This window comes from Herpailurus yagouaroundi, unplaced genomic scaffold (genome assembly GCF_014898765.1).
Source record: "Herpailurus yagouaroundi ecotype Mexico unplaced genomic scaffold, PumYag 28, whole genome shotgun sequence".
In the NCBI taxonomy this organism is placed as follows: domain Eukaryota; kingdom Metazoa; phylum Chordata; class Mammalia; order Carnivora; family Felidae; genus Herpailurus; species Herpailurus yagouaroundi.
Genome location: NW_024412376.1, coordinates 63,774,496 through 63,793,656, shown reverse-complemented (window position 1 = coordinate 63,793,656; position 19,161 = coordinate 63,774,496). Strand labels below are relative to the sequence as shown.

Sequence of the window (19,161 nt, the reverse complement as noted above, 5' to 3'; positions counted from 1 at the left end):
AGAAGCAGGAATGAAGAAAAATTCTTTCAGACTCCTGACAGCCATTTACCAGAATACATTTCTTATGCAGGATTTTTACATAAATAACTCGTTTTGTAGAGTCATGTTAGAACCAAAAGAAATTTTAGAAATCATGTAGTCCCAAGTCCTCCTTTTGCACATTGCAAAACTGGACTGTTAGAACTTTTTGGTTTTTACTACTTGTTGGTAAAAACTAAACATGTGAAAATAATGTGAAGGTTGGGTTTTAAGTGTCTGTTATTTGCTAACATGCGTTACAATTTTAAGAGTAACATTAGAGAAGAGTTGAACCTGGAGGAAGCTGGATGACCACCTCGTTCTCAGTCTAGGTGCAATAACTAGGTGTGATCATCCCAGGTTTGGTTCTCCGTCTTTAAAATTGGAGAGTTCGGTGATGTTAGTATGTTGGAGGTGGCAGGGCTGAGGATTGACTCACAATAGCAACACTCACGAGAGACATACATAAACTGGGATGCCATTTTGTCTATTTCTAATAAGAATATCATCATTAAGCCAACCAGATATCTTTGTTTATGGTTGAATCTTTTCATCTTGAAGACAAATATGTATGGAGAGCTGTATTATAATTAGAAGAGTTTTTGGGAAGTATAAAATCAGATGGAAGGCTTTGTGTTGGAGGGTCTTAATTACTATGTCATTCTGCTTTCTCTGCTGCTAGGGTAAGTCTACTCTGGACTGGTGTTCTTGTCTATGGGCAGGACTGGAAGCATCTGACACTGATGTTTTAGTGTGAAAATGCTTAAGGGCCTGTATTTATCTTCTAAATTCGTAATTCATAGATTTTATTGTAATCCATGCATTTTCTGTTGGCACATCCAGTACAATTGAACAGGTTGAGTTTTCTTACTTTCAATCACGTTTCAGTTAAACTTGTATTATACTGTATCATCAGAATAGAGTGTTGGATAACCTCACAGGTGGCTGATCATTATGTTAGTTTTTTATAATTTGTTGTTTTAAATTTCATTCCTGGGGCACCTGGGTGGCTCAGTTGGTTAAACATCTGACATCGGGTCAGTTATGATCTCATGGTTCGTAGGTTTGAGCCCTGTGTTGGGCTCTGTGCTGGCAGCTCAGGGTCTGGAGCCTGCTTTGGATTGTGTTTCCCTCTCTCCCTGCCCCTCCATTCATGAAGATGGTGAAGTTTAGATGCTAAAAATGGGAGAGACATCACTTACTATAGTTGGAAAGGTAATTATTGGAAAACTTTCTAGGTGAGGGAGTATTTAGGCTGAACTTAGGAAGATATGGGATGAGTAATAAAAGTGTAACGGGTAGGACTTAGCAGCCTGGACAGTTAGATTCATCTGATCTACAGAGCCAGTGCCAATATGTTTATTACTTTTAAAAGTAATGATATTTATTCTCATTTTGTTAGGAAGGAAGTGAAGGACAAGTGTTGGTCCTTGGGGCCACAAATCGCCCTCATGCGTTAGATGCTGCACTTCGAAGACCTGGACGATTTGATAAAGAGATTGAGATTGGAGTTCCTAATGCTGAGGATCGGCTAGATATCCTCCAGAAACTTCTTCGAACTGTACCCCATTTGCTCACTGAAGCTGAGCTGCTACAGCTGGCAAATAGTGCTCATGGGTACGTTGGAGCAGACTTGAAAGCTTTGTGTAATGAAGCAGGTGAGTGTGCTTTGCTACTGTAAGTCTGTATTGATGGGCTTCATAAAGCTGGTTTATTTACATGCTGATAATTTATGTCATATATCTTAATGGAAATAGGTAATCATTTCTAATTATATATATATTGAAAACTAGATACATCAGAAAACTGTTGAAAACAAATAAAAATCATGCTTAATCTTCTAAAGGTAACCACTATTACAGCCTACATCCTTTTATACTTTTCCTAAGTACACATGTACACACACACACAGTATCAGATGCATTAATGGCAGTTTTGATGATGACAATATTTATTGATATTGTGCTGTGAAAATTAGGGAGAAGTGCCTACAGGAGGATCAAAATTTTCCTTATGGTGAAGCTTTGTATTTCTTGAATTGCCAAAAAAGTACTTAGCAAAACCTGGAATTCTGTGCCTCAGAGTATGTGATGGTGTTATTTAAGTCTGAAAATGTATAAGGGCTGTTATTAATCAGTTGAGTCTTTGACTCTAAGAACTTTACCATAGCATAACTGTATTTACTTGGAAAGCCCTTAATACCTTTTGACATTTGTGTAATTTTTCAGAGTAATTTTAACTATGAAAAATATTCAAATCAGGGCAGTTTTTATAAGGTATTGAAATAAGAATATATTGAGAAAATATGTAATAGTTTTTTATTGCTTTTGTTTGTTTATTTTTTGGTCTCAAGAGGTTGTGTTTATTTTCTGGTAACCTCGAAAAGCTGGGCATATACCTCAAGGCATCTCTGGTGTGCCAGTAATCTTAGGTTCCTTAAATTTATTCCCATTTCTTGTGCGGGCATATGTTTTCTAAATCCTTTTATACTTTAGAAGGAATTTTTTCATTTGTTGTACTCTCTGATTCCAGTTTGTGACTGATCCAACGTTTTCAAAAGGTGTTTTAAAGAAAGTTTAGCCCGTTTACATACTAATGAAAGAAATTAAATTTTTAGTTGGAACTTTAGAGTTTTAGTATAGAAATATGGTAACTTTTACTTTCACATTATTGATTCACACTTACATCTAAGGTATTAGGCTTTTAAAACCCTTCCATTAGTCCTTTTATCTTTCTAATCTTGCTCAATATTGCAGGGAAGAGAATATAGAACAAAACAGGTTGGAAAAGAAAACTTGGAAGAGATTTTTAGGGGTCCTTGAATATCTTACTTTTGGTGGAGAAAATCAGCTTTTATTCTATTTGATCATTGTCACAGTTTCCATGATAGAGGATGCACAACTGGGGGAGACTAAACATTCTTTTGGTACATTATGGTCTAGGACAGATCCCTTTCTATCTAGTTTCTTGTGCTTCACAAGAAATGGTGGGTGTAGTCATGGAAGTGAATTCCCTAGTGATCAAGAAGCAGAAGTGTCAGTGTGGATAACTTTGCTTCCTTTATTCTATTAGGTTATAATGAAGAGTCTGAATTACTATGTAGGCATTGCTTTGGACTTTCCCATCTCGACGAGGATTCATTCTTCAGTATCTTTTATCAAGCATTTTTTTTGACTTTCTAATACATTCATGCATTCTAGAAGGTTCTGGGATTCTTGCTGTCCAGAAACACACAATATGATAAAGGAAAGGGATTTGTGAACAACTACTTAACACAGTGGTATATGTACTCCTAAAACTTTGGAGAATGTAGTAACTTCTCCTGTGGGGAAAGGAATGCTGTGGTTATATGATTTAAGTTTTAATTTCACAAGTTAGAATAGTCCAGAAATTAAGTTGTGTCCTGAGACATTAAAGGGAATTGTGATAATGTAATTTACATACATACAGATGTAAATAGGACCATCTGCTTTTGTAGGCTGTGTGGTACCCCCAAGAACTTCAGGAAAATGACAAGAAGATTTGAGAGTTCTGACATTACATTTAAATGAAATGTAGGTTTCATACATTTAAATGAAAAAGTTGTGAAAGGGTCAGAAGGTGGGATGGAGAGGGGCCTCCAACCTGAAGTTATGTACATATGTATGTATGTATGTATGTGGGACATATGTGGTACATACAAACAGTAAATAAATATTAACTTATGTTAATGTGACTTAATAGTAATTTCAAATTGTAAGTATTGAATTTGTCTTTTTCCCTCCAATCTAGCAATGAATTGGTTTATGAGAAAGTAATTTTTAAAAGATTAGCATTATAATTAGAGTTTAGGGAAAATATGTGGTTTTGTGTATACTGCCTTAAATACTAGTGTATGTTGTGTTATGTAGCATCATTCCTTACCTAGCAGAATAAGGTTTAAGAACAGTGTACTAGAATGTTTTTGCAACGCGTTTTTCTAAAGAGACAGGGGATATAGTAGAAAATGGATTTTGAGGGTTGGACAGACTTTGGTCAAGTTCTTTGCCTTATCTGAGTCTTAGTTTTCCCCATTTGTAGATTGAGGGGGTTGTGGTAGATGGTATCTAAGTGCCCTTGTAAATATGACATCCTCTAGGTAAAAGGGAAAACAAAGAAATGGGGCGGGGGGGGGGGTGGACCAACGAAAGGATAGGAAGGATTAGAAAAAGGAAGGGGGAAAATAATAAAGAAATAACCAAGTTACTCACTAAATATGGCCTGGCCTCATTAACTACTTTCTTCATACATCTGTCTGGCCTTTCTGCCCTTTATTGTCTTCTCTTTTGTACCTGTTTGTCTGAATAACTGAAACTTAAGTGATTAGTTGGGGCTTTCTCCTATGGTGTTCTTAGAAATAATAACACAAAGCAGACTAAGGTCAGTTGTGAAGTTAACTGTATTTTCTCATTGAAACAATTTTATAATTTCTGACTATGGATTTGGTTGGCATGAGTAAATTATAAATTTGGCTAATAGTACAACTCAGAAGGAAAGATAAAACAGCTCTAAAACTCAGCGTTAAAAATAGTAGAATTATACTCCAAGTGCTATAGAATAGGCATAAATGTATCCCACATATTGAACACCCAGGGGTATTCCCATATATTACAATGTGTATATTGAGCATAGGAAGAATAAACCCAGCTGTATGGTAAATTTTAACTACTTAGTTATAAATAAAAAGAATTGAACACTTAATGTTGTCTCCTACCTAAATTTAGAGGTTATTAGAAAATAATTTGAATGGGTTTCAGTCTTTTAAAATGACTACTACCTAGGGAAGTTTGAACTTTTTTTTTTTTTCAAACATGTAGTTTCCTGGGGCAAATAGAAGCAGTTGCAATCATTACATTGACCTTAGAATTATACTCAAAGTGGGGCAACCAGGTGGCTCAGTCAGTTAAGGGACTGACTTTGGCTCAGGTCATGATCTTGCAATTTGTGAGTTCAAGCCCCGCGTCAGGCTCTGTGCTGGCACCTCAGAGCCTGGAGCCTGCTTTGGATTCTGTGCCTCCCTCTCCTTTTCATGCTCTCTCTCTCTCTCTCAAAAATAAATACAGGTTAAAAAAAATTAAAAAAAAGAATTATACACAAAGTTAGAATCACTGTTTTTATTTAAAAAAATTTATTTAATGTTTATTTTTGAGAGAGAGAGAGAGAGAGAGAGGGACAGAGCATGAGTGGGAGAGGGGCAGAGAGAGAGCGAGACACAGAATTTGAAGCAGGCTCCAGGCTCTGAGCTGTCAGCACAGAGCCTCACCCGGGGCTCAAACCCATGAACTGTGAGATTTTGACCTGAGCTGAAGTCAGATGCCCAACCGACTGAGCTATCCAGGGACCCCCTAGAATCACTGTTTTTTTTTAAAAAGAATCAAGATAATACCTTAATATTTGGAGGTAGTGTTAATAATTGCTGGTACATAGTAAGTGCTCAGTAAGTATTTGATCTGATAAGAGTATGTGAAAGCTGGGAGACTTAATGAGAGTTAATTACCACCCCACTCCCCTTGAGTAATAAAAATGTTTATTAACCTGAGAGTTGAATCAGTTTTGTTTTTAAACACCTGTGAGATTCATCTCCCCATCTCCTCTATTGTCTTCAGAAATCCCTGTCTGTGCTGAGGAAACAACTCCATGTGGTTATTGCTACCTTTATAAGTAGCAGCAAACAAAGTGTTCTTTGAATCCTTAAATAACTGCTGCTATTTTCTTGAAAATTCCAGTCCATTTTTGACTTCCCACTGACAAGCTTTCTTAGCTGTGGCTCTGGCTATGGACTTTATATTTTATTTAAAACCTGTGCTTTTCAGGAGGCATTTTCATTATTCACCAGTTGTACTGTGCTTAAGTGGACAGCTTGAGAATGTCCACTGGCATAGCTGGGAAGTAAGGCACTTTAACTTCCAGATTTGTGAGAACAGTGAGAGAGTCTAGCTCCAGGAGATGTATTCATGAGTACATAGTTAATTTTGTCTCTTTCTATTATGTATTCTTTTCCATGAAATCCATATACATTTCATATGTCCCCACTTCAGGATGGATCACTTGGAGCAGAGGTTCTCAGATTTTATTATATATCAAAATCACTTGGAGAACTTAGTAAAACCTTGGTGGGTGTGCCCCACTCCCAGAGTTTCTGATTCAGTCCTGGCCAGTGCCTGTGAATTCTCACAAGTTCCCAGCTGATGCTGTTGGTCTGGGGACTACATTTTAAAAGCCGCTGACTTAGGACATTGGTTCTTAAGCCTCATTATGCATCAGGTTCACCTGGGGAGCTACACACACACATTCCCTCTCCATATTTAATTAAGGGAAGTAGAGAACTGGAGCCAGTATTTATGTGTCCCAACTGATTTTGAAGCAGCCAGTTTTGTAGTTGCCTGTGAGCAAGTATTCTGAATCATTTAGGCCAGTGGTTCTCCAGTTTAAACCTGTGTAAGAATCATACGTAGAGCTTGTTAAAACACACTTCTGGGCCCTATCCTACTAGTTCATTAGGTCCAGGTGGGACCCAAGAATTTGCATTTCTATCAAGTTGTAGGTGATATCATTGCTGTGAGTCCAAGGGCTGCCATTTGAGAAGCACTGATCTTAATCCACCAACTCTCTGACTTTTTGAGATTCTCTGTGACTGGTTAAATAACTGGATAAATTTAGAGACTGTAGATCTCTGACTACCTCTGATGGGGTTGGATTTTTCCCACAGTTTTTATATGATAGTAACGTACTGTTCCAAACTGTATCAATAACTCTCACTCTAGGAGAAAATAAGTGTCCAAATTTGTCTTGTAGGTATGTATAATGGTTCTGAATAAAACTTAAAAATGACAATTCTGAAAGATAGAAAAGTGACAAATAAGGAAACAGTTAAGAATTAACAGTTAAGAATACAAATAAAAATACATATGTTTTTCCTAGAATGTTTGCTTGCTTAAGATTTGTGGACCTGTGTATTTGCGTTTTTTGTGCATTGGCTGTCTGATGGTTTTCCTTCTTCCTGGACTGCCTTCTACTCAGGGAATCCTTGCCAATTTGAACAAAGAGTGGTGCACAGATGTCTAATAATAGCATATATTGAAACGATTCAGAATTTCATATAACCTAAGTGGATTATGTTTCCCATTGTTTTTGTAATCTAAAGGTTATTGTTTGTGGGATGTTAATACAAAAGATCTAAGTCCCTATAGAATATAGAGATGTGCATACTTTTCCAGAGGATAGGTTTATAAGCTATTCCATAGTTTGTAAGAGTGATACTACATCTTCTAAAATATGTTTATCTCAATTGTTCTAATCTTTTATTCCAGTGTTATTAAATATTTTCTATATCTTTTAACTTTGTCTTCATAATGAATATGAAAGTTGGAAATACTACAGTAGTGTTGCTTTCAACACTTCGATCTTTTATCTGAGCAGATATAATGTTTAATGTTGAGGACTGGGTGTGAAACTTATTTTCAAATGTTATATATATTTTTTATAATTAATTTTTGAGCTAGAGTGTGGTTTGATATGTTGTGACTTGTCCAAAAGCCTAATGTTTTGTAGCTCACCTTTTTAAGCAAAGAGCAGCTGCATTTTGAAATGTTTTATCTCAAGTGGACAAGTTGTTTACAAGCTCCACTCTGACACATCCTGACATTTAATGTCTATGTTTGTATTCTTCCTAGGATTAGGCTGCCTTTCTAATTAATTAGTTGCATTAGCCTTTTATTAATTCCCTCAAAATTTATAATGTTTTAAATTAACAACATAGATCAGCATACCACACTTTTTTGGAAAACATGAAATGTTAATTGTGTAGCAGAGACATGAATTATATAAACTCTGCTGAATGTTAGAAGATGCTTAGCAACAATGTTTTCCAAATATAGGGATTTATTATAAACTTGTCCTTCTATGGCTGCCTGTGCCATTTCAGGAGAGTGAATATAAATAGAGCTTGATTTCTTCAAGAAGTGAACTCAGTCGTTTTGTTTACAGTGAAAGGAAGTACTTGCTTCACATTCTAAGAATTTATCTTTAGCATCCATGTTGATTACATATCATTTCAACATGTTCATACCAAATATTTGGGCCTTGATAAGATAATATCACAGGAAGAATTAAAACTCCTATTTAAACAATGATTTTGTCATTATTACACTTAAGTAGGTCTAGTAATAACACTGAGTCTAATTACTATAACATAACTTTTTTTGAGATGGAAAATTTTATCTGTCTTGTACCAGAGTTCTGAGATACTTATATCTATTACTCTCCTCTCCTACCCTTCACTAGCTTATTTCAACAGCAATTTATGGAGGATCTGCTACGCACCAAGTATGTAACAGTCCAGCTCTTATAAAAGGATTTTTCTCAATTTTTCCACCATTTTTTGAGTTCTGCCAATGTTGTTGTCTAAGTTAGAATACAAATATTGATTGTGCAAAAATTTAGTAGTTTTAAATAAAGTCCAGGGAGCTAATAGGGTTTTGTGGAAAGCGGAAAGCTTGTGGTGAGTTGTAGATTCAGATGCTACACTACCCACTTAATTTCTTGAATTGTTTTCTCACCTGCTAACCAGGATATATTTTTTTTAAGTGTTCTTATGAGGTTTAAAAATGTGGTCTGGCTGCCGTAGTTATGATTTTACAGACCCTTGGTTAAGTGTTGCTTTCCCTCTTAAAAAAAAAAAACAACTCATATTTTGTGTGTGTGCATTTCTCTGAGAGAAGATTATTTGGGTTTTAGCAATACTGGTGTTTTATGAAATATTCTTGGTTATCCTAATACAAGAGATGTTAGGGAAATCTGGCAGAATCCTTTACCTTGAAAGAGAAGTAGTTTTTCCTGAATGTGGATCAGTAAATGTCTTGCCCATCAATAAGAAATGTAAACTAGAGGGGCGCCTGGGAGGCTCGGTTAGTTAAGCATCCTACTTCAGCTCAGGTCATGATCTCATGGTTCGTGGGTTCGAGCAGCTCTGTGCTGACAGCTCAGAGCCTGGAGCCTGTTTCAGATTCTGTGTCTCCCTTTCTCTCTGCCCCTCCCTGCTCATGCTCTGTTTCTCTCTCTCAAAATAAATAAACATTAAAAAAAAAAATGTAAACTAGAGATAGTGTGTTAGAGCTTGTTTTGGGTCCCCTCCCTGCCAGATTTCCTTGCTGAATTTGGGAGCTTTCATATCATACATAGGCAGAGTCACAATCTCTTCCCTCCCCTACCTGCCCAGCGTGTGAGTCTGCTGCAGGCCAGTAGTAGAGCAACAAAATTAAGTCGATGTACTGTATATTACAATTATCATTATCATTAATGCAGTTTGTAATGGATCATGTCTTTATTATTGTAGCTGGATAAATAAGCAGTAATTATGCAGTACAAAATCTCATGAAACAATGAATTTTCTCTTATGTTTTGTAATTCTGATATGTAATGATAGTTTTACTTGTGATGCTGGGAAAAACTACTGCATAAATACTTTGGATTTTATATAAAAGATGGATTTTTTTGTCGTTGGTCAGTGAATTGAATATCTTAATATTACTTTTGCTTTTTATTTGAAAGGACTGGAGCTGAATGGTTTGTTTCAGAAAAACAAGTGGTAGTTTTTATTCTATTTAAATTCTCAGTGATGTATACCAAATACTTCACTAGTGGAAAGTTTTCTTAATTGTCTTGCCAAGAGTATAAAAGTAGGAAACTTGAGGAAAGTTTTTCTTCCTAATTAAAGCAATCACAAAAGTAAAATAAGTCTATCTAAATAAGATATTTCTAAGAGTTATTATTTATTTATTTTACTCTTTCTTTGTCAGATCCTGTAAGCTTGATTTTCAAAATTGATTCAGAATTTGAGCTTTAAAAAAAAAACCAAAAAACCAGCTGTTTCCATTGCTCTTATCTGGACTATTGTGATATCATCTCCTGCTCACTGGGTCCTCCATCCTTTGTTATATTTACATTGCCTGAGGTGCAGGATTTGAATTGTAGGTTTTGGAGATGAAGAGAGCCTTGGTTAGATTTGGGAGTTGTCAGCAATTAGATGGTGACTGAAGCCATTGAAATGAATGAAATCGCTTAGAGTGACTGGAGTTCGTTCATTTATTTATTTATTGAGCCATACACTGCACTGGGTGCTGGGGCTGCCCCAGTGAACAAGCAGCCCTGGGCCCTCTCTTCTTAGGGCTCAAGATGCCTAAGGAAGTACTGCAGAGTAACAGGTAATTACAGTACAGTGTGTTGGGTGTTTGTGATTCATCAGGGAGGTTTTAGAATGATAATGAAGAGAGAGCAGGGACTGGCAAGTGGCTAGAGAATTGGAAAGAGAACTGAAAAAGTGTTGACTCAAATAAGGGAAGATTTCAGAGAGGAAGTAATTAGAAATAGTGTTGTATTAGTTACCAATAATCCATTGTGTCAGCCATTGTTTGAAGTGCCTTACATGTATTAATGCACGTTTTACTCACTGCATCCCTTACAAAGTTATCTTCGTTTTATAGGTGAGGAGACTTAGGTCTGAGAGCTTAAGGAACGCTCACAAGATCACACAGGAGAGAAGTAGTGGAGCTAGGAACACAACAGTATTGGAGACTGACCACAGTAACATCAGTTCCTTAGTTTCTTACCTGGGAAGTCTTCATGGCCTTAGAAGAGAGTAGTTCTAGTAGGATCCTATTGCTAGCTCCTAGACTGCAATAAATTGAGGGGTGATTGAAAGTTGAGGTAACAGAGATAGTCCTTGTGAATTACTTTTTCAATTTTAATGTTATTATTTAGAGTTTTGTACCTTCCATAAAAAAGGGATGATATAGTAGGCCTGCCCTCTGCCTTTGCCACATCTGTGCCCTCTTTTCCTCCTCAGGTCAAAACCAGATCAGGTTATATTCCATCATTATCTTCCTGGTTCCTTCTTTCTGATCTGGGCCTTGCTCTAGTCTACCAAGCCATAAATCTTCAACTTGTCTTGGCAGAAGAATTGTACTGTAGTCAACTATCTTTTTTTTTTTTTATAATGTTTATTTATATTTGAAAGAGAGAGAGAGACAGAGTGTGAATGGGGAGGGGCAGAGAGAGAGGGACACATAGAATCCAAAGCAGGCTTCAGGTTCCAAGCTGTCAGCACAGAGCCCAACGTGGGGCTCAAACTCACAAGCCATGAGATCATGACCTGAGCTGAAGTTAGATGCCCAATTGACTGAGCCACCCAGGCGCCCCCCCCCCACTTTTTTTTTTTAAGTCAGCATTTTAATAAGCTTGGTAAGCCAAGTAAGTGAATAATTTGACATTAAAAATTTGGAACTAAAAGCTATATTTTCAGGAAAGTTTGTTAAACCTGGGACTAGTGAAGTGAATTAATCCTGACATTTTAGAACTAGACCTTCTCAGAAATCATTTAGTACATTTCCTTATTTCACAGATGAGGATAGACTATGTGATCTATCAAGGCTCAAGCAGTGAGTGAAATCTTGGCCCAGGATTCGGGTCTTGAGACCAGTGTGCCTTCTGTAGTGCCATTACATTTAAAAACAACTTTTGAAAGTGATAGTGGCCTCAGAATAGACCTGGCTTCTGCAGGCAGCTTACATGACACCAAACACTTGAAATATAAATAAAGCAAGAACCACAATACCTTCTTTGAGGGTTTTGTTTGATTTCTTTTCTATTAACAAGCAGTGAGAAATGGAACTCTCCCAGTGATATATCAAGTGATACTTATCACCTTGTCTATACTTAATATTAAGTTGAGGGAGAGTAAAGACTCCAGATAAAACAGAAATTGTCTGTAGTTTGGATATTTTGAAGAAAATATGTGTTAAAAAAGGAGACATAGATTTTGTTACAGTTGCTTTTACTCTTCATGTGCCTGAGAAAATTTTATGTTCAACTTTTACAATTCAAATCTGAGATCCAGATGCCATGTTTCATGTTACTTTTTCACATAATTAAATGTCTGTAGGGTAGGTGGTAATTCTGAAAAGCATTAGCCCTGTGATCAGTTTAAGTTCATTGTTAGCTTCCAGTGAAGCAACTTAAATGCAGAGTCTCAAAAATAATATAATTTAGTCAGCATAGAGTATAAAATTGTTAGATTCCATATGTGTGGGGCAAGATGATGTTTGTTGATTGAATCTGGAGCAGATGGTTTTGAAGAACATGAATGTAGAATAATTGTTCTTGTCCAGAAATGATTATATCTGGACAGTGATGTGGGGCTTAAGGGAAGAACATGTTTTAGACTGGAAAGAATGTGTTGGTATTAGGATTGCCTGAAGCATTTTGACTTTTCTTCATTGTGTCTTGTTTTCCATTCTCAAAAGTTTTGAGAGCGTTGGAAAATAAAATAATTAAAACAAAATGACAAATTTATTGTTTAATTAGCTACACCTGTTTTTGTCTCAAAGTTGTGTTTTTTAAGAACATAGACGTATTGCTTCTGTTTTTGTTTACATTTTAAAAATTAACTTTAAACTTAGTAAGGAAAGGAAATGTCATAGATTGCTTGCCCTAAGCTATAGTCACTGATGGTGTACATGTGTCCATTTGCTCCTCTAGTTAATTGTTTACTTCTGGTTTATAAAAATACACGTGTTTTTAAAAACTTAATTTCTTGGCATAGATTCTAATATGGCCTCTTTAAGAATGGTTGATGTCCAATAAACATTTTAAAAGCTGAAAAAATAATTTATATAAAATACATTTTATTTTTTCCATTTAATACTAAGTGAGATAACAGATGACCAAAGAGGTGAAGTTTTATGTAAAGTGACACCTGAGCTAGAGGCAGATCTAGGACCACAGAGAATTGGTTGCATTAATATGATAGCTCCAGGGATCTTTAATTTTTGTAAGCTCTGATATACATTTAACATTTAATTCATATAAATTCTGTTTCAACTTGGACATTATTATCAAATAGCATTTGTATAAAGTACAGTAGCTCTATACAGAGTCTAGAATCATGCAACCTTAGATTGGGAAAGAATCTGAAGGCCTATGGCAGGAATTTCTTGGATCCCTTAAGCTTTTTTTAGCTTTCTCAAATCTGTAATTTTCCATTATTCTTTTTCCATTTCTGACAGTGCTATTTTTTATCTTCTCACTATCTACAAATAAATTAATAGAGCTGGATTTAGGTTTATTTAAAACATGTTCTTTTATATTTTTAAGTGTGAACTCTTTTAAGGACAGGGATTTTGTCTTTTATTGTTCAACAGCGTTTTATAATCTCTCAGATTATACTCATTCTTGTCCAAAGGCCTTTGTTTTTTGTTGTTTTTTTAAAATGTTTATTTATTTTTGAGAGTGAGAGACACAGAGTGTGAATGAGAAGGGGCAGAAAGAGAGGGAGACACAGAATCTGAAGCAGGCTCTGTGCTCTGAGCTGTCAGCACAGAGCCTGATGCAGGGCTTGAACTCATGAACCCTGAGATCATCACCTGAGCCAAAGTTGGATGCTTAACCAACTAAGCTACCCCAGCGCCCCCAAAGGCCTTTGTATATGCTATTCCCTCTGCCTTTAGTACCTTTCTGCCTCTGTGGCCCCAGTTCTCATGTTACCAGTTTAATATCAAGTCATTTTTCAGGTCTAATGACTTGAAGTTGGGCACACATTTTACTCTGTCTTCGTTTGTGAAGTAAAGAATATGCTAAATGATTTCTGTGAGGGTTGTCTAACTCTTAACTGTTACTAATCCCACAAAAATGGGTTAGATGTCTCAGACATGTATTTTTGTACCATTTTGTTCTTTCCATGTCTAAGTACTTGACACAGTTTGTAGTAATTGTTATGTGTCTTCTCTATTAGATTGTTAGCACTATGAGAGGCGTATCTGCTTCTTGTTCTTGTGTACTCTCACATGTAAGAGCTCAATATATTTGTTGAATACTTTATGTTTAGGAGGTACTCAGTGAATATTTTGAGTGAGTGAATAGATGAATTGATTTTGAAGATGAGTGCCTATGAAAGAGTAACTTGTGGTCAATGCATATATATTTTCTAAGTGGCTTTATGATAGAATATTTTGATAGTTGCTTTGCTTTAGTATGAACTGTAACTGAGTTGGCAAATAGGTAATGCAGGTACAGCATAGTGCTTGTCTTATTGAGAATTGTTTTTTTTTTTTTTTTTTTTTAATACTTTTAGTTTGGAGGTGCTTGGGTGACTCAGTTGGTTAACTAACTGACTTCAGCTCAGGTGATGGTCTCATAGCTCGTGGATTTGAGCCTTGCTTCGGGCTCTGGGCTGACAGCTCAGAGCCTGGAGCCTGCTTCAGATTCTGTGTCTCTCTGCCACTACTACCCTGCTTGTACTCTGTCTCTCTCTCAGTCTCTCTCAAAAATAAATATTAAACAAAATTTAAATATTTATAAAAAAAAAAAAGGGGGGGGTGCCTGGGTGGCTCAGTCGGTTAAACGTACAACTGAGGTCATGATCTCACACTTTGTGAGTTCGAGCCCCACATCAGGCTCTGTGCTGACTGCTCAGAGCCTGGAGCCTGCTTCAGATTCTGTGTCTCCCTCTCTCTCTGCCCCTCCCCTGATCATGCTGTGTCTCTATCACTCAGAAATAAATAAAAATTAAAAAAAATAAAAATACTTTCAGTTTAAACATAAGGAATGCTTTTATCTCTCCTCAAGTCCTGTTCTTTTCTTCTTTCTCACCCCTGCTCCCATATCAAACACCCATTTGTATAAACATATTCTGACAAATAAAAACTCATTGTGAGGACTATAAATCATATATACAATCCATATTTTGCAAAGTAGTATATTTTGCACACAAATCAACTTTTAGTAAGTCCTCACTGATATTAAGACTGATTAAGGCTTCTGTATAAACAATTCACAGAATCTTTTTTACTGATTTACTTTGTCATCATGGTTTTAATTATTCTGATAAAGTGCTTTAAATAAAAATTATTACATTCATGCTTTAGCAGTGAAATACTAAGGGGTAAAGTTCATTTTGTGTGTGTGTGTGTTTTGTGTATGAATAGATATATATGGTTGCTTAGATTTGAAGTTAATCACTTTATTTTTTTGAGATAGTGCCTATACAAGTTGGGGAAAGCAGAGGGAGAGGGAGAGAGAGAAGCTTAAGCAGGCTGCATGTCCAGCACCGAGCCCCACATGGGGCTTGATCTCATGACAGGAAGATCATGATCTGAGCTGAAATCAAGAGTTGGACAATTAACCAGCTGAACCACCCAGGCACCCCTAAAGTCAGTCACTTTAGACTTAAATTTGTAATTTCTGAAACTACCAGCTTTTAGTGTTATTTCAACCAGCTTCTATGTTGTAGCTTTATTTGTAGTTTTATTTTCTTTTTGCTTCACTTTTTACATAATCTAATTTAAAAAAGAAAACTCCTTTCTCAAATATGACATATGTACAGAAAAAAATGTATAAATTATAAGATCCATGAATTTTCCAAGGTGAATACACTCATGTAACCACTACTCAAGCCAGGATAGAAAGCCTTACTGGTGCCCTGGAACCACCATCAGATCTTCTCCCATACACTACTCCTCACCTCAACCCAAAAAGCAACGACTCTTCTGGCTTCTAATACCATAGATTAGTTTCGCCTTTTTGTGTCGTCGTCCTTCACTCATAATATGGTATAAGAGTTTTGTCATTTTACTCTGCTAGTAGTAGCTCATTTTTATTTCTGTATTCTGTATAAATGTTACGAGTGATAATTCTGTGAATATTCTTGCATGTATCTTTAGATTCACAAAGGTACATATTTCTCCTTGCATTATACCTAGTAGTGGAATTGTTGAGTTACAGGATATGTATTTGTTCTCATTAATAAGTATTGTGAAAAGTTTTCTGTGGTGATTATATCAAATTACTCTTTCACATTAGTGTGTGAAAATTCAAGTATCATCTCATCCTTTCTGACATTTGGTGTGTTTTTAATTGCTGCATTTTGGTTTTATTTTTCTGATGACTTATGTTGATTACCTTTTTATGTATGTGTTGTCTATTTAGATATCCCCTGTGACATGCCTATTCAAATATCTATTCAATTTTTCTCTTGTGTTGCTCTTTATTTTTTTTTTTAATTTTTTTTTCAACGTTTATTTATTTTTTGGGACAGAGAGAGACAGAGCATGAACGGGCGAGGGGCAGAGAGAGAGGGAGACACAGAATCGGAAACAGGCTCCAGACTCTGAGCCATCAGCCCAGAGCCTGACGCAGGGCTTGAACTCACGGACCGCGAGATCGTGACCTGGCTGAAGTCGGACGCTTAACCGACTGCGCCACCCAGGCGCCCCTTGTGTTGCTCTTTAAAAAAAAAAAATAATTGATTAATTGATTTGTAGGAATTCTTAGGATAATTTGGTTATGAGACCTTCAGAGATGTATGTGTGTGTGTGTGTGTGTGTGTGTGTGTGTGTGTGTGTGTATGTGTATGTGTGTATATATATATATTTAAAATGCCTTCCTACCTTCCACCCTAATTTTTGTTTTCTTCATATAGTTTTTGGAGGAACAGAAGTTTGTAACTATTACATATTTGTTATGATATATATATATATAAATATAACCAATCCTGTTTATCAATACTTTCCTTTGTGGCTAGTGATTTTTGAATCCTCTTTGAGAAATCTATGTCAGTTCCACAGTCATGAATATTTTATATTATCTTCTTTCATTGTAAAGATGTTTTATTGTCTTACCTTTCACATTACCATCTATAATTGACTCACTTTTTCTATGTAGATAATAAGTTGTACCAGACCAGTTAATGAAATGACAATCTGTCCTTCCTACTCTGCAGTGGTACCTTTGTCATAAATCAAGAGTTTGAGTTTGTTCTGAATTCTCTGTTCTGTTTCCTTGATCTCTCTTTATCCTTGTGTAAAATACTGAAATGATTTTAATCACATCAGCTTTATTAAAAGCCTTAATTTCTGGAGGGTAAGTGCTCCTTTTTTCTTCATCAATTTTGTCTTGACTATTCTCGACCCTTTACATTTGCTTATAACTTGAAAAATCAGTTTGGTAGGCTCCCTTCACCCTAAACTGAACTTTGACTGAAAATTTTAAATCTCTAGATCAATCTGAGGAGAGTTCAAAGGCTAACTTTGCAATCCATGAACATGGTAGATCTCTTCACTTATTTTAAATCTTTAATTTCTCTCATAGTTTTTTGTGAAGTCTTGCATAAATGTACGTTATATTTATTCTTAGGTATTTAGGTTTTTTTAAATGCAGTTAAAAATGGCATCAAAATTTCACCTTATAATTGTTTTTTTCGCTGTTACCTAGGAAAAATAAATTTTTGTGTATTGACTTTGTGTCTACCTGCCTTGCTAAATTCACTTATTTTAATAGTGTGTATGTAGATTCTTTGAGTTTTCTATGTATATGATGTTACATAACTTTACATGTATACAGTCTGCTTTCATTCTTTTTAATCTCTACACTTATTATTTCTTGTTCTTGCTTTATTGCACTGGTTATGGTTTCTAACATAGTATTTAACATAAGCAGTAACAACAGTTATTCTTATCTCATTCTTTATCCTAGGGAGAAAGTTTCTAATATTTTCCAGTTAGGAATTATACTCACTCTATGTTTTTTGCAGCTAATCTGGTAAAGAATTTCTTTCTATTCCTAGTTTGTTTTATAATTAATATTGATTTTTTATCATATTATCTGTGTCTATTGAGATAATCCTATTGTTTCTCTTCTATTAATGTGGAGAAGGTGTTGATTGATTTTCAAATATGAAACCAACCTCATATTCTTGGAACATAACCATCTTGTCATGATGTATAATCCTTTATTTATATATTTACATTTTTGCTGATGTTTTGTTTAGGATATTTGTACCTATGTCCATGAGAGAGATTCGTTTATTTTTTTTTTTTTCACATAATACACTCCTCAGATTTGAGGAACAAGGTTTTGCTGGCCTTATGAGTCAATTTAGGAATTGTTTATTTTTTCTCTGGAAGAGTTTTTGTAAGCTTAGTATTATATTCATCCTTAAATAGTAGCGTTTTCCAGTGGAGCCATTTGTGTTTGGAAATTTGTCTGTAAAAGTTTTAATTACAGTATTAATTTATTTAATAGCTATTGGAATATTCAGTTATGTACTTTTTTTGTTTGCATGTTAGTTTGGTAAGATTTCTCCTAGAAATTTGTTCATATGAAATTTCTTATTATTTGCTATAAGATTATTCCTGGTATCTTGTTAGCTTTTCAATATCTGTAGGTTCTGTAGTGATGTCTCCTATTTCAATATTGATATTGGTAGTGTGTGCCTTCTTTCACATTGCCTTGATTCATATGCCAGAGTTTTCTCAGTTTTATTAGCCTTTTCAGAGAATAAATTTTGGCTTTTAATGTTTATTTATTTTTGAGAGAGAGAAAGACAGAGAGCATGCACAGGCACAAACGGGGGAGGAGCAGAGAGAGAGGGAAACACAGAATCCTAAGCAGGCTCCAGGTTCTGTCAGCACAGAACCCACCGCGGGGCTTGAACTTTCAAGCTGTGAGATCATGACCTGAGCCGAAGTCGGATGCCCAACCAACTGAGCCACGAGGGTGCCCCTTGGCTTTAATATTTTTTATTTGTATGTTTGTTTTCTATTGTATTAACTTCTTTATTATTTCCCTCCTACTGTTTTTCTTTTTTGGTTTATTTTATTGTTCATTTTAGAAGATGAGGACCTTATTGACTTCAGTCCTTTTTCTTTTCTAATATGTGCATTATGCCTGTTACTATTTTTTTAAGTACAGCTTTAGCAGCATCCCACAAATTTTCATGTTATATTTTCATTATTATTTAGTTTTTAAAAATTACAATTTTTATTGGATTTTTTCTTTTGATCCATAAGTTATTTGGAAATATATTGATTAATTTCTAAATATTTATGTATTTTTTGGTGTCTTTTTGTTACTGATTTTGCTATTCTGTGGTCAGAGAACCTATGCTTTCTGATTTTATTACTTGAAATATACAGAGTTGCTTTGTGTCTCAGCCTGTGTCATTTTTGGTACAGGCTTCTGTACCCATCTGTTTTATGTCCCCCACCCTTGTCTTGCTTTCTCTTGAAATAGGCAAGTATTTTTATTATTTTATTTTCCTCCTGTTATCTTTTTAGCTATACATTTTAACTTGTT

General features: G+C 35.4%; 1 protein-coding gene across 4 annotated transcripts in view; it reads left to right on the top strand.

Moving 5' to 3' along the window:
* The window catches only part of AFG2A (AAA ATPase AFG2A), a 362,532-nt gene that overhangs the window by 16,885 nt on the left and 326,486 nt on the right, over positions 1-19,161 (top strand). For all 4 annotated transcript variants that reach the window (XM_040474516.1, XM_040474509.1, XM_040474525.1 and 1 more), the window contains exon 9: positions 1,421-1,676. In XM_040474516.1, coding sequence (XP_040330450.1) covers positions 1,421-1,676 — 256 coding nt within the window. The remainder of the gene's footprint in view (positions 1-1,420; positions 1,677-19,161) is intronic.